Below are 15,773 nucleotides of genomic sequence, written 5' to 3' on the forward strand. Positions count from 1 at the left end.
AGGAACGCTGAAGACGCTGCTTGGACCCAAATGCACGAGACAGGAGTCACGATGAATCAACACTCAAGAGTCTTTATTTATTTGTGTGTGTGTGTGTGTGTGTGTGTGTGAGACGACCTTAGTTTATCAATAAACCATAATAATAAGTAATAAAGTATTCTGATTCTGATAAACCAGTCAAATACACTTAACTGTGACTCAAATACACTTAACTGTGACTCAAATACACTTAACTGTGAATCATTTACACTTAACTGTGACTCAAATACACTTAACTGTGACTCAAATACACTTAACCATGAATCATTTACACTTAACTACAAAGCATTTACACTTAACCATAAATCATTTACACTTAATTATGAATCAAACACACTTAACCTTGAATTGAGCAAATGAAAGAACCGTTGTCAATAAAGTTGCTCACAGTTTGAATTCAAAAGTCAAAAGTTAAAGATTTAAACTCAGAGTTTAACTCACTGCTGCTGAAAGAACTCCAGATTATTTGAGTTTACAGAACTTTGCTGTGTCTCCAGGTGAATAAGAATAAAACCAAACTCCAGCATAGAGAGTCTGAGTGAACGTGGTCTGGACTCTGTGGAGCAGAGTCATGGTGTCAGAGACTCTGTAGAAGGACAGAAGACCTGCTCTGTGGTCCAGGTAAACTCCCACTCTGGAGACTTTAACATCTGAGACATCAGTCCAGATACTGTTGTGAACAAACTGACATTTGTTTTGGTCACAAATTAAAGCCCAAGATTTGTCATTGAATCCAAAAACACATTCATCTGAACCTGATCTGCTGATGTTCTTGTACGTCACTGCTACATAAACTCCTTCTCTTCCTGTCCACTCCACCTCCCAGTAACAACGTCCAGTCAGACTCTCTTCACTCAGGACCTGAAGATAATCAGTGAATCTGTCTGTGTGATGAGGATAAGACTGATCTTTATCCATAAATGTCACTTTTCTGTTTCCCTCAGATAATAACAGATAATTGTTTACTGTGTTTGGATCCAGTTTGATTTCCTGTGAATATCTGAAGAATCCAGCTCTGGTCTTTGGTTCTGGTTCTGGTTCTGTCAGTAAAACATCTACTTCAGCCACAGCCAGTGAGATGTTTGTCCACGTCTCGGTCAGGACGTCCTGCAGTTGACCTCTGAACTTTGCCACAGCCGCCGTCACGTCCTCAAAGTGTCTCAGAGGACGGACGTTGATGGACGAGTGTGTGGACGGACTGAGTGCTGACAGTGAGCGGTAGTTGAGGAGAAACTGGTTGTGGTCGTGTGTGAGTGAGAGCTGCTTCAGTTCAGCTTCTCTCTTCTTCAGCTCAGTGATCTCCTGCTGAAGCTTCTCCTCGGCGTCTGTGACTCGTCTCACCTCAGTTTCCAGTTTGGATCTGATCTGCTGCTTCACGTCAGAGCTTCTCTTCTGCAGGAGACCCATCATCTCAGTGAAGCTCTTGTCTGTGTCCTTCACGGCTTTATCAGCAGAGAGAGTGAGAGTCTTCCTCTCCTGTTGAAGCACCTTCACGTCTCTGTCTCTGTCCCTGAGTCTCTGCTGGACTTCTACATGACTCAGATCCAGGTCTCTCTGCTTGTGCGTCCTCTCTGCTGCAGCTGAGACCGTGTCGTGGTCTTTATGTTCGTCCACAGAGCAGAGATAACAGATGCACTGCTGATCAGTGCGGCAGAACATCTTCATCACCTCGTCGTGACGAGGGCAGATGTTCTCCTGGAGGTTCTTGGACGGCTCCACCAGCTTGTGTTTCTTAAATGCAGGTGATTGATGATGAGGCTGGAGATGTTCCTCACAGTAAGAGGCCAAACAAACCAAACAGGACTTGAGAGCTTTCAGTTTCCTGCCAGTGCAGACATCACAGGCCACATCTTCAGCTCCAGCATAGCAGTGATGAGCAGGAGCAGCGTGGAGTTCAGTCTTCTTCAGCTCCTCCACTAAATCTGCTAACATGGTGTTTTTCTTCAGGTCAGGCCTCGGTGTGAAGATCTCTCTACACTGAGGGCAGCTGTAGATCCTCCTCTGCTGCTCTGAGTCCCAGTGGTCTTTAATACAGTTCTTACAGAAGCTGTGTCCACAGTTAAGAGTCACAGGATCCTTCAGAAGATCCAAACAGATGGAACAAGACAAGGTTTCTCTCTGCAGCTGAACTCCTGCCATTTCACCGCTCTGTCACCGCCACTGTCTGAGTTTCACTTCCTCAGAATTCTGACAGGTTTGAACAGGTTTGAGCTCTGATGTCAACAACATGTGACACGGCGGTGGGCGGGGCCTGTTGGCTCCTCCTCCTCCCATTGTCAAACTGCAGGTATGAGGGGGAGGGAACCAGGAACCACTCCCACTCTGACATGAAGTGACCTCTGTACTTAGTGACACTCCCTGTGTGCGTGTGTGTGTGAGACACTCCCTGTGTGCGTGTGTGCATGTGTGTGTGTGTGTGTGTGAGTTAGTGTTGTCAGTTTTGTGCCGCTCACTCTCCCACACCAAACCTCATAGAGAAAATCAGTGATTTTAACATCACACACACAGGAGTTGTTGATCCACTGCTGCCTCCGTCACTAAGTTCAAATGTCTCATTTTATCACTCTGACGTTTGAGATCGTCCCCTCAGATCGACCTCAGTGACACAAAGTGACCACACGAGGCAGCAGAGGACCAGCAGCTAAAATCACTGATTTTCTCTATGGACTTTGGTGCAGGGAGAGAAACTTCAGTTTTCAGCCACAAAATGCTTTTGAAGTGCGAGATAAAGTACTACCAGAGGAATCTTGCGTACCACTGGTGGTACATGTACCATAGGTTGAGAACCTAAGCCGGTGTAGATTTTATTGTAGTATTTTGACCTTCAAATACTGCCTCCCATATGATGTTTGTTGGTGCCTTCACGTACAACAGGGTGAATCAAAACCTGAGTGGGTCTGAATCGCTAAAAAAACGTTGTGTTTCGGGTCGGCGCCAGGACGTGACGACACAAAAAGAACCACAAAATTCTACTCCACAGCATAAGTCACAGTGGCAGTTGTGTGTCAGGTCCATGTTGGTGAGGTCAACTCATTCTCCTGAAGCACTATCGTCTGATTTTGTTTCTAATATCTTAAAATCTTAAACCAGTGTAATCATATTTGTATGTACGTGGCAGTCCAAAATGAAGAGCCGACCCTGCTCCTGAATAAATAAAACAACAATTATTGTAAAACTTTGTCATGGAGTCCCACAAGGTTCTGAGCTTGGACCCTTTCTATTCTATACATATGTTACGATCTTTTAATACATTACCAGGAACTAGTGTAGTGTCAGCTGGGCCTCTGCCTGGTATTAAACATCCACCTGATGATGATGATGATGATGATGATGATGGTGGTGGCTCGTTGGCGGCTCCTGCTGGTCCTGGCTGAGTTAGCCTCCGCTCAGGTGTGAGATGTGAAGAGTTGGAACAGATGCTTCCTCTTTAATTACCTCACAAAGAAGTAACTTTGCTGTGATGGAGGCGACGCCAACGCAGCTGAGTCCTCGAGGAGTCCAGGATAAAAATAACACACACACAGAGAAAAATGTCAGATTTCATGTGTGAAGATTGGAGCCGAGATGTATTCAAATATATTCATAGTTAGATCTGTCAAATGTCAAGTGAGCTAATCTGGGAGATGGATTTTCTGGCACTTGTGACAAAAAAAAGAAAAAAATCAATCTGAACATAATGAAAATAAAACATAGGATTGATTTTGTAACCAGAGAAAAAGAAAACGCAGGCAGCCGACTGTCAGCCAATCACAGAGCCAGAAACCTGCAGTCAAGGTCAAAGGTGAGAAATATCACAACCAGGAAGTGATAGGTGAGTCATTAAACACACCTGAAACTAATGGGGGAGGAGCATGCGATCAAAGTGGCGGGAAAAACACAGGAAGTGACGTCATCTGAAAAGAGATAAGACGTCAGTTACCGAAATCACTGAATAAACGGATGTCATGATTTACTGAAGTGAAATCAGTCTAGTCTGGATCAACCTAAATCTGGATCAACCTAAATCTGTATCACCCTAAATCTGGATCAACCTAAATCTGGATCAACCCAAATCTGGATCAACCAGAATCTGGATCAACCTAAATCTGGATCAACCCAAATCTGGATCAACCTAAATCTGGATCAACCCAAATCTGGATCAACCAGAATCTGGATCAACCTAAATCTGGATCACCCTAAATCTGGATCAACCTAAATCTGGATCAACCCAAATCTGGATTAACCCAAATCTCGGTCAGATCAAAATCTCCCTCGGTCCCGATGGGATAAACAAGTTTGATGAGTTTTCGTGAACAGTAAGAGCCTCAAAAGTGCGATCACAGAGCAGGTGATGGACAACATTTTTTCTGTAAATGTTTGTGTGTTAAAGAGGAACGACTGTTTGTGTTTGTGACTGTTTGTGTTTGTGACTGCGTTTGTGTTTGTGTTTCTGACTGTGTTTGTGACTGTGACTGTGTTTGTGACTGTGTTTGTGACTGTGTTTGTGTTTGTGACTGTGTTTGTGACTGTGTTTGTGACTGTTTGTGTTTGTGACTGCGTTTGTGACTGTTTGTTTGTGACTGTGTTTGTGACTGTTTGTGTTTGTGACTGTGTTTGTGACTGTTTGTTTGTGACTGTGTTTGTGACTGTTTGTGTTTGTGACTGTGTTTGTGACTGTGTTTGTGTTTGTTTTTGTGACTGTGTTTGTGTTTGTGACTGTGTTTGTGTTTGTGTTTGTGACTGTGTTTGTGCTTGTGACTGTTTGTTTTTGTGACTGTGTTTGTGTTTGTGACTGTGTTTGTGTTTGTGACTGTGTTTGTGACTGTGTTTGTGACTTAGTTTGTGACTGTGTTTGTGACTGTGTTTGTGACTGTTTTTGTGACTGTTTTTTGACTGTGTTTGTGACTGCGTTTGTGACTGTGTTTGTGACTGTGTTTGTGTTTGTAACTGTGTTTGTGACTGTGTTTGTGTTTGTGACTGCGTTTGTGACTGTGTTTGTGACTGCGTTTGTGACTGTGTTTGTGACTGTGTTTGTGTTTGTAACTGTGTTTGTGTTTGTGACTGTGTTTGTGTTTGTGACTGCGTTTGTGACTGTGTTTGCGTTTGTGACTGTGTTTGTGTTTGTGACTGTGTTTGTGTTTGTGTTTGTGACTGTGTTTGTGACTGTATTTGTGTTTGTGACTGTGTTTGCGTTTGTGACTGTGTTTGTGACTGTGTTTGTGTTTGTGACTGTGTTGGTGTTTGTGACTGCGTTTGTGACTGCGTTTGTGACTGTGTTTGTGACTGTGTTTGTGACTGCGTTTGTGACTGCGTTTGTGACTGTGTTTGTGACTGTGTTCTCTCTGACGTTCTCTCACTCTTCATGTCACAAAGTTCTCCTCTGGAACAACATCCTGAGTGAAATCATTTACTCACAGAATCGTTGGACGACGTCCTCCATGAGACACACGTGCTCCACAGTTGACTTTTATATTTAGAGCTCTTGTTGCTAAGTGACTTTTTCTTCCCGAGCTTCTTTGTATCCGTGTGAAAAACACAGAGACGATCTTTGTCGGTTGTCTTCTCCTCAGCCTCAGAGGAGGAACCTGGATCCATCGAACCCTCGACCTCCTCAAACATCACCTGACTGCCTCACAGGAGGTCGTCTGTCGCCCACTTCCTGCTCTGCTGCCAGTTACCAAGGTGAGCCATCGCCATGGGCAACCGACCTAAAGAAGAGGAGGAGGGAGGAGATGTGAATGTGAGAAGAGGGCATGAAATCGCTGACGCCACGCAACAGCTCCTGTGCTACACACACACACACACACACACACACACACACACACACACACAGAGTGAGGTCATCTGACTTTCATGAGCGCCAACCGTCGTGTGCGTAGCATGGAGACGTCGTAGCGAGAGTGAGCTCCTCCCTCACCGTTGAAGTGTTTGTCTTCTCCGCCTCCGCCGACATGAACTCTGCTGTAATTAAAGCCGAGCGTCGCCGCTTTACACAGCGGCTTCGTCTCTCGCCGCCGCGGCCGCGCCGCCGTCGAAGGTCTCGTGTTTCTTTTAAATGTCACGCGGCTGAAAACAAGGTTGCACTTACGCAGCAAGACTTGTGATATTTCACGGGGAGGAGAATTTAAGCAGCTCCGCTCATCAGAGGATGTACACGTTTATAAAACCTCGCCAAATCTGGAACGAGTGACACAGCGATTCTTACTGCGTAACCAAGATCAAATAAAAACAGAACTTTATTAACGTGGTTTATGAACGCTGACACGTATCTGAAATCACCACAAGTCATTCACCGCACACAAAGACACGTTTAGAACCCAAGAACTGGATTTAAAAATCTCTACGTCACATGATCATGTCTTTATCTCACTCTCCACCAAACCTCATGGAGAAAATCTGAGATTTTAGCTGCTGGGCCTCTGTTGCCTTGTGTGACGTAATAATCCCATTAATATTCAAAAAGACGTAATAATCCCATTAATATTCAAAAAGACATAATAATCCCATTAATATTCAAAAAGATGTAATAATCCCATGAATATTCAAAAAGACGTAATAATCCCATTAATATTCAAAAAGAAGTTATAATTCCATTAATATTCAAAAGGACGTAATAATTCCATTAATATTCAAAAAGACGTAATAATTCCATTAATATTCAAAAGGACGTAATAATTCCATTAATATTCAAAAAGACGTAATAATTCCATTAATATTCAAAAATACTTAACTGTTACACTTGCGAGAGAAGAGCGGTTTAACTTCTAGTTGGAGCTGAAAATGCAGAGGAGACAGATCTGGAGTTAACCAGGTTTATAACTCACAATGGCACGGGGAACGAGAAAGGGAGGGGGGGCTCAGAGACGGCCGATGCAGCTGTGCCGGGACAATGGAACAAACTCACAAGGGTGAATGGAGACAGGGGAAGTTCCAACGGCGGAGAAGGAAGGTGTTAATCCGCAGCTCCCGGGGAGACAGGAGACAGGAGACAGGACACGAGTTTGAGACGTTGGTCGAGCAAAAACAATCTGACGCTGGTGACTGGGACAGCAAGGGCTTAAGAAGACTCCTGATTGCTCATCAGGGGCAGGTGAGGAGGAGCCGCCGCAGGTGTTGCTCATCACCTGATTTGACGAACATCGATCAACATTTTATAAGGTTGTCTGAGATTTCATGGACCAAACGATTAATCGAGAAACTGATCGACAGATGGATCGATTGTGAAAATAATCCTTAGTTGCAGCTCTAAATATAACATTATTACACGCGCTCTTCACTGAGTGACAGATGGTCACCCCGCACCCCCGCCGCGTGCCAGAACAACAGACACGCGGCGGGGGTGCGGTCCCCTCGGGGGACCACTCAGCAGGGGGGTCACCTCTCCAGCCACGCAGTTCCAGCTCAAGCCTCTGCCGTGTGACGGGGAGACGGACGCGGCCGCACGAGAGCCTCCATTACGGCTCTGGCACAAGAGCGCGGCTCCATTATGGCGTCCACATGAGGGCCCTGATTCCGGCTCTTAGTCGTTGTAATGAGCCGCGGCCTCGTGGAACAGCAGCTCCCACGCGACTCTGCGCTCTCCATCTTTTTGGTGGTTTCATGTGTAATTGTGACGCTTCAGAGCTCTCAGCCGCTGATTTAATGGCATCTAATGGAAACTCATCGTGGAACAAGAGCGGCAAAGAGACACTGACTCACTGTGATGATGTCCTTCACTCACAGTTCATATCAAATAACATTCAAAGTCTTTGGATTAAAGCGCCCCCTACTGTTGGGATTCCAAGTCATCGACACAGAGAAAACTCTTTCATTTCTTCTTTAGTTTGTGTTACTTTTGTCCTCTTACTGCCACCTACAGGCGGACGGGTGAATGACGTTATACTGGTGGTGATATTTCACAGAATGTCTCTCATGTCTGTGTCTCTGTGTCTCTCGTGTCTCTCATGTCTGTGTCTCTCGTGTCTCTTGTGTCCCTCGTGTCTCTCGTGTCTCTTATGTCTCTCGTGTCTGTGTCTCTCGTGTGTGAAAGTGCTGAGTCATGCTAAGTCGTGTGCGTCTCAGGGGTTAAAGTGCGATTCTTTTAAGACGTAGTCACATGACCAACGACATCACTGTGTCATTTAAGACAGTGGAACACGTGGTGAATCAGTGAATAACATCAGCAGAGATTCACTCTTTCACTCATGTTTTACACACACATGAACACATTAAAGAGACTCCTCCTCCTCAGTTATGATTCAATTATTAATCTGTTTATTCACTCACTCACTCACTCACTCACTCATGTTTTTTTCATGGCTGGAAACTCAGTGTAATATTATTGAGCGACCAGATGGTCGAGGGTTTAATTAATAACTTCAAAAGCAATAACACACACACACACGCACACACGCACACACACACACCTGCAGTCCATCACACACGCACACACACGCACACACACACACGTGCACACACACGCACACACACGAACACACACACACACACACGCACGCACACACACGTGCACACACGCACACACACGCATGCACACACACACACGCACACACACACGCACACACCTGCAGTCCATCACACAAACACACACGCACACACACGCACACACACACACGTGCGCACACACACACACACGAACACACACACACACACACACGCACACACACACACACACACACACGTGCGAACACACACACACACACACACGCACGCACACACACACACACACGCACGCACACACACACACACACGCACGCACGCATGCAGTAAGTGTAATGTGAGGAGTTTAGAATCAGAAAAGAGACGTAAGAGTAAAAGAAGAGTTCAGAAAATAACGAGGACAAAAACACGCTGATGAAGAATTCATGGACTCTTCGTCACTGAGGAAACATCAGTGACGTTTGTTTAAGAATATTTACATACAAGCCGTTTAAAAACATGAACTAAGACATTCAAACCAGTATTTACATCTAAATGAACACATGTGACGTTTGTACATGAAACATTGTCATTGGAGGAAAGTGTTTGTTTCAATATTAGATCCAGACAGCAGGGAAACTTTCTCTGCTTTATTTTCACTTCTGCTCGTGCTCTAGGTCAGTGTGTGTCTGTGTGTGTCTGTGTCTGTGTGTGTGTGTATGTGTCTGTGTGTGTGTGTGTGTGTATGCGTGTGTGTGTGTGTGTGAGAGATTTTCAAAAGAAATAGTTTAGGTCCCTGTTGACTCGACTGGTGCCAAATAATTCTGTGTCAGCGGGAGCTCGACACTTTATAAAACACAGGCAAGAGATTTTATAATGTTTTAAAAAGAAATCCTGATTAATAATGTGTGTGTGTGTGTGTGTGTGTGTGTGTGTCACAGAGTAAACAGGACAATGAGGACGTCGAGGACAAAGTGGACGATCGATGTCCGTCCTGCTGCAAATGTCACTTCACTCTCTTCATTAATCTGTGAACACCAAACTAAACACACACACGCACACACACACGCACACACACACGCAGTCCATCACACACGCACACACACGCACACACACGCACGCACACACACACGCACACACACACCTCCAGTCCATCACACACGCACACACACGCACACACACACTGACTTGTAAAGCAGTCGTTTTGGGTGAAAGTGAATCATCAGAAGTTAGTAAATCAGCTGTTTTACACTTTTATAAAGTTTTATATTTCTGATCAAACGACGTCAAAGTCAGATCAGCTGTGGAGAGATGAGGCTCCCCCTTGTGGCGTTTGGAAATAAATCATTAGGACTGTATGGTGGTAGCTGCACAGCACGTGATTCAAATAATTCCTAGAAACCCATTTTATTTCTCTTGAAACATTTTTCAACATTTATAGACGTGAAAGTGTCCTGAGTGTTTTTAAAGGTGATTCAGGATAAAGAGTTTTAGTTTGAGACGTGTGTTTGATGTAAATCCCGTGTATTTGCTCTTTTGTGAGGAGACAAAACTCATCTTCGTCCACTGAATGTCACACGTGCCAATGTTCAAGGAAGCAATTAGCCGCTGTCGTCGCGCGCTGCTCTGTGGATGAGTAATGGCTGCCGGGGCGGGAGAGGCTAACCCTGATAAATTCTACTGTCCCTCCGTCTTATTAGCACAATGACTAACGGGGGGAGGACGGGGGCGGGGCTGTGAGCGGAGGTGATGATAGACCACGGGGGGAGTCAAAGATAAACCCAGATTGACAGCAGAGCGCCGCGGCTAAATGCTAATGTACCGAGTGACATTTGCGACGCCGGCCCGGGTTAGCCTAGCTGCTGCTGCTGCTGAGACACGGGGGGGGGGGGGGTCACATGAAATGAACTGGAGGGATGCATGTGGGCCGCGGGACAGGAGTTTGACACCTGAAATGAAAGTGAGTGGACAGAGAGCAGAGTGATAAGCAAACTGTGGCCACCAGGGGGCCCCATAGTGCATTTCATTAGCTTATTTTAGATTTTCTAAATGACGATGATGATGATATTTTATATTGTTACATTTTTATTTATGATTGAAGTCTATGTTTAGTTTATTTAATACTGGCTTTTGTTATTTTCACTTTAATATTTCATGATGATATAATAATTGATTGTAGTTGATTTAGACTAGCACTGTATTTGTGATGTAGATTCTATTTTCACCTTTTTAGAATCTTATTGTTGATATTTGATTATATATTAATTACCTTTATCTTTACTGTCTTTGCTGCTTTGATACTTTGATACATGATCTTATCTCGTATTGTTTTACCATGTTCAATAAGAAGTGAAAATCAACACAAGACTGCTCTTCAGATTTTTGCTACCATTTTAAGATTAGAGGGTTAGAACATGCTCGATAAAGGGCCCCAGTGTCTAATTTTCTCAAGGCCCTGTGAAGTGTTGGACCGGCCCTGGCTTAGATATTAGCTGTTATCACAGGTTAGCAGACGAGGCTAACAGCAGGTGCTCCAGCTGCCCAATAACGGCGGCGTCAGATAAAGACGAGACCAAACGGAGACAAAAGCAGAAGACGAGAGGACGACGCGGCTGATATTTAACCAGAGAAAAGCCCCCACTCTGTTTTCCCATCAGCCACCTGGGCAGTTGAGCCCGAGTCCAGTACTTTGTCCACTAAATCCCCCGGCGCCGCCGCCGCTGCTGCTTCTGTCGATAAAACCTGTGCTTCCTCTGCCGACGCTGATTTCTATCTTCACTCGCCAAAACCATTAAAGACCAAAATAACATCACAAAATAAACGCGTGCGACTTTTTCTGTGGCAGGAAGTGAAGCTGAGCGAGAGAGCGCTCGTGTTTGCGGGCGATCAAACGCGGTGTTTAAGTGCTGAGTCAGCAAAAGAAGCCTCCAGAGTTATGAATGAACGACACCTTTAATGGAAGCTAATTAGCGGACGACTGAGCGCTAACAGGAAGTCAGTGAGCTGAACAAATGTGTGTGTGTGTGTGTGTGTAATCTGATTGCTCACTGAGCTTCTGATTCCTGATGCACTGTGACAGTGTGTGTGTGTGTGTGTGTGTGTGTGTGTGTGTGTGTGAAGAAGCATCACAGAACTTTGAAAAGTTGTTGGACTGAAAATAAACACGGACGTTTTTAGTGAAGAACATTTTCTTCCTCGTCTAAAGATTCACAGTAAACTGTAGATATTTAACGGATAAAAATCTAATGTTTTATCAATTATTGCATTTATAAAAAAACACATTTATTTAGTGGACTGCATGTGTGTTTGCAGAAGTGCTGACATTTACCAGGGTCTTAGAATGCATCACGTTGGCTGTAGATCAGGGGTCTGAAACTGAAATGACCTGGAGCTTCAGCTGTGGTCAGGAGGGTCAAGGGTCAAGTGAAAGAAAAGTCCAACTAAACCAACATTATTGACATCATTTCAAAATGATGGGGTTTGATTTGACAATAATAACAAGGGTCACCTGTGGCCCGTGGGCCACGACTTTGACACCTCTGCTGTAGATCATGTAGAAGTGATGAAATTTACCAGGGTCTTTGAATGCACTTTATTAGCTGCTTTATTAGCTTAACACGCTGTGATCCCTGCTTAACTTTCACTAACTCCCATTGTTGACATGGAATTTAGAATATTCAAATATTCAAAACCGCATTTTTGCTAGAAATACTGGTCATTATTTTCCAATTGTTATGTCTATAATATATAAGAAAACAGTTAAAATGTCCATCTTATTTTAAAGTTTACAACAGAAATATCATAAACACAATTTTTATTTGTTGAGTTTGCTCTTATTTTATTTTTCTGTTTTTGGACCTCCATCAAGAAGCTTCTGGTATCATCAGCGTAAGGTTTGACCAACTTTTAGCAACTTCCTGTCTGCAATTTTTGACGGATCCATGTGATTTTTTTGTCATGAGTAGGTGATCACCTGACTATGTTTCCATTCAGTTTTGGTAAGAATGTATGCACTGTTGACGTCACAAAACATGAGCACATTGTCCGGAAATGCCACTATTATAATCAGCAAAACTGTGAAAATAATCACATCTCTGTCAAAAGTCTGATATGTTTGGTGTGTGGACACTGACACTTAACACATCACACAGATCCAGAAAGTTCTTCTGGATCAGAACTGAAAAAGTTCATGTGCTGATATCTGAGCTCTCTGAGTGCTGTTGTTTTATGGTTTGTCTTATTTTAGCAGTAAGTTACACAGAGTGATCTCACACACACACACACACACACACACAGATGACAGTGTTGTTTTTGGAATCAGACGATGACAGATTCAGCAGAGATTAGTCTTCTCAGGCGACATAATCAGATTTAGTTTTTGGCCGTGAGCTTCCTGTGGAGCATCGCTGATCTCATCTGATCCCGTCAGCGAACACAGAACCCGCTGCCCCCCCGCTTGCCCGCCCCCCCCCACACCGCTCTGTCTCTCCATTCTTTCTCTTCAACCACAAACATCATTAAAGGACCTGGTTTATTTTTTGGTCTGTGTGTTTCTTCTGTGCTCATTACTGCCTTCAGGATCCATGTGAGTGAGTGAGTGAATGTGTGAGTGAGTGAATGCGTGAGTGAGTGTGAGCCAACATTAAAGAGCTACTGTGCTTATTTGTGAATCCACCGTGTTAGAGGAACAGCACACAAGTCTGTTCTGATGATGAACCTTCCTGTGGAGATTTTCACTCCATTACAGCAGATCAGTGGACGACGAAGAACTAAAACACACACATTCACTCCCACTGACACAGATATGTGTGTGTGTGTGTGTGTGTGTGTGTGAGACGAGCAGCGGTAATTAAAAATGGCACTCTGTGCAACACGGCGGGGTGGAAGGAGGAGGGAGATAAGAGACGGACGGAGGGAGAGTTTGGTCTGGTCGTCTCTCTCTTTAATGAGGATCCTAATCAACCCAGCGGAGGCGGCCCTGAGACCCCCCAGCTTCATTAGACCAGAGGAAGACGCAGACTGCCAGAAGACGGGAGGGTTGGGACCCAGCTGCAGAAATAAAGACGGTTCTAAAACTTTTTATCCACAGATGAAACACAGAAGTGCACATGAGACTCTGAACAACAACACCGCCGTTTGATGTTTGTACTTCAGCTACATTTAGCTGTATTTTACTTTTTCACCAGTAGGGTGCAGTCGTCTAAACTGGTGATGTAACGGAGACGTTTGTGAAGAAGAAACCTCAAACGATTTTAAACACACTTCACATGAATAAATGCTTTTTTTGTTTGAGGACAACTCAAAGCAGCTAGCAGACGCTGTAGCTACATGCTAGTAGCTGCTAACATCAAACACAGATGCTAGGTGTCGGGCTATGTTAGCTGCTAACGTTCTTGTGACCTCACCAGGTAAAGACGACTGTGCCCTAGTGGTAAAACAGTGAACTGCGACCATTTTTTTTAAAGCAAATCTCACAGAATATCACGTTTGATTGTTGTGATAAATCTTTTCTGTGATGAAAACTAAACGAGGAAGAAAGAAAGAAAGAAAGAAACAAACAAACAAACAAACAAAAGAGGAAGAGGAGGAAGAGGAAAAAAGGGGATGACCAGTGGAGATAACGGTGTGGGTCAGTGGGTGAGTCACAGCTGACATCGATCCTCTGATTGGCCGACGGACACTTTCAACACATCTGCCAAAGCCTTTAACACAAGCCTGTCTCCTGCTGTGTGTGTGTGTGTGTGTGCGTGTGTGTGTGTGCGTGTGTGTGTGCGTGTGTGTGTGTGTGTGCGCGTGTGTGTGTGTGTGTGTGTGCGTGTGTGTGTGCGTGTGTGTGTGTGTGTGCGCGTGTGTGTGTGTGTGTGTGTGCGTGTGTGTGTGCGTGTGTGTGTGTGTGTGCGTGTGTGTGTGTGTGTGTGCGTGTGTGTGTGTGCGTGTGTGTGTGCGTGTGTGTGTGTGCGCGTGTGTGTGTGTGTGTGCGTGTCAGAATGAGTTACTATCAGTGCCATTTGGACTCCAGAACTGATATGTGCCCAGCTCAGTCAGCAGCTGATAAGACACACACACACGCACACACACACACACACCTGTAGGTTCAGTGTCAGCAGCTGTGTGTGTGTGTGGTGTGTGTGTGTGTGTGTGTGTGTGCGCTTGACAAAGTTCAGTCCGTCTCACAGTGAGATAAAGACGTGAGTGTGTTGTTAACGTCATAAACATTATCCACATGTGCTGCGACACACGTATGAAATAAATGTTCATTACACAACAGAAGAGACTGAAGACAAAGTGAGAGACAGTGTCCTGCAGTCACACTGGGACAGACATCAGACATTGATTTACACCGAAGTCTCCGATCATCAGCTATGTGTTCGTACGTCACACACAAACACGTACACAGAAGTTTGACGCTTAATAACATTTGTGCTTTTAATAAGCAAATGATTCTAATCATAAACCTCTTGCCAAAGCAATTAGTGATAAATTATAATCTTATGATAAATGATCTTGTGTTGACAGCCTGGGGGAAACGCTGCAATCAAACATTCATTATTCACTGGTTAATTAAGTTCAGAGGTGTCTGTGTCTCTGTCTGTGTCTGTCTCTGTGTCTGTCTCTGTGTCTGTGTCTGTGTCTGTGTCTGTGTCTGTCTGTGTCTGTCTGTGTCTGTCTGTCTGTGTCTGTGTCTGTGTCTGTGTCTCTGTTTGTCTGTGTCTGTCTGTCTGTGTCTGTCTGTCTGTGTCTGTCTGTGTCTGTGTCTATGTCTATGTCTATGTCTATGTCTATGTCTATGTCTGTCTGTCTGTCTGTCTGTCTGCCTTACTGTCTGTCTCTGTCTGTCTGCGTCTGTGTCTGTGTCTGTCTGTGTCTGTCTGTGTCTCTGTCTGTCTGTCTGTCTCTGTCTGTCTGCATCTGTGTCTCTGTCTGTGTCTCTGTCTGTCTGTCTGTGTCTGTCTGTCTGTCTGTCTGTCTGTCTGTCTGTCTGTCTGTGTCTGTGTCTGTGTCTGTCTGTGTCTCTGTCTGTGTCTGTCTGTGTCTGTCTGTGTCTGTCTGTGTCTCTGTCTGTGTCTCTGTCTGTCTGTGTCTCTGTTTGTCTGTGTCTCTGTCTGTCTGTGTCTCTGTCTGTCTGTGTCTCTGTCTGTCTGTGTCTGTGTCTGTCTGTGTCTGTCTGTGTCTGTGTCTGTGTCTATGTCTATGTCTATGTCTATGTCTGTGTCTGTGTCTGTCTGTGTCTGTGTCTGTGTCTGTCTGTGTCTGTGTCTATGTCTATGTCTATGTCTATGTCTATGTCTGTGTCTGTGTCTGTCTGTCTGCCTTACTGTCTGTCTCTGTCTGTCTGTGTC

The 15,773-nt window shown here is 44.6% G+C and overlaps 1 protein-coding gene across 1 annotated transcript; it reads right to left on the reverse strand.

The window, feature by feature from the left end:
• Positions 1-355: 355 nt before the first annotated feature.
• Positions 356-2,281, reverse strand: LOC131455966 (tripartite motif-containing protein 16-like). The gene has a single exon (XM_058623893.1). The coding sequence runs from the start codon at positions 2,176-2,178 to the stop codon at positions 502-504; it is 1,677 nt and encodes a 558-aa protein (XP_058479876.1). The 5' UTR covers positions 2,179-2,281; the 3' UTR covers positions 356-501.
• Between the last annotated feature and the right edge of the window lie 13,492 nt (positions 2,282-15,773).

The sequence above is a fragment of the Solea solea genome, chromosome 3 (assembly GCF_958295425.1).
Source record: "Solea solea chromosome 3, fSolSol10.1, whole genome shotgun sequence".
Lineage (NCBI taxonomy): Eukaryota > Metazoa > Chordata > Actinopteri > Pleuronectiformes > Soleidae > Solea > Solea solea.

What these genes read in the sequence shown, in the direction of transcription:
- LOC131455966 (XM_058623893.1), bottom strand. Translation starts at nt 2,178, where the DNA reads ATGGCAGGAGTTCAGCTGCAGAGAGAAACCTTGTCTTGTTCCATCTGT.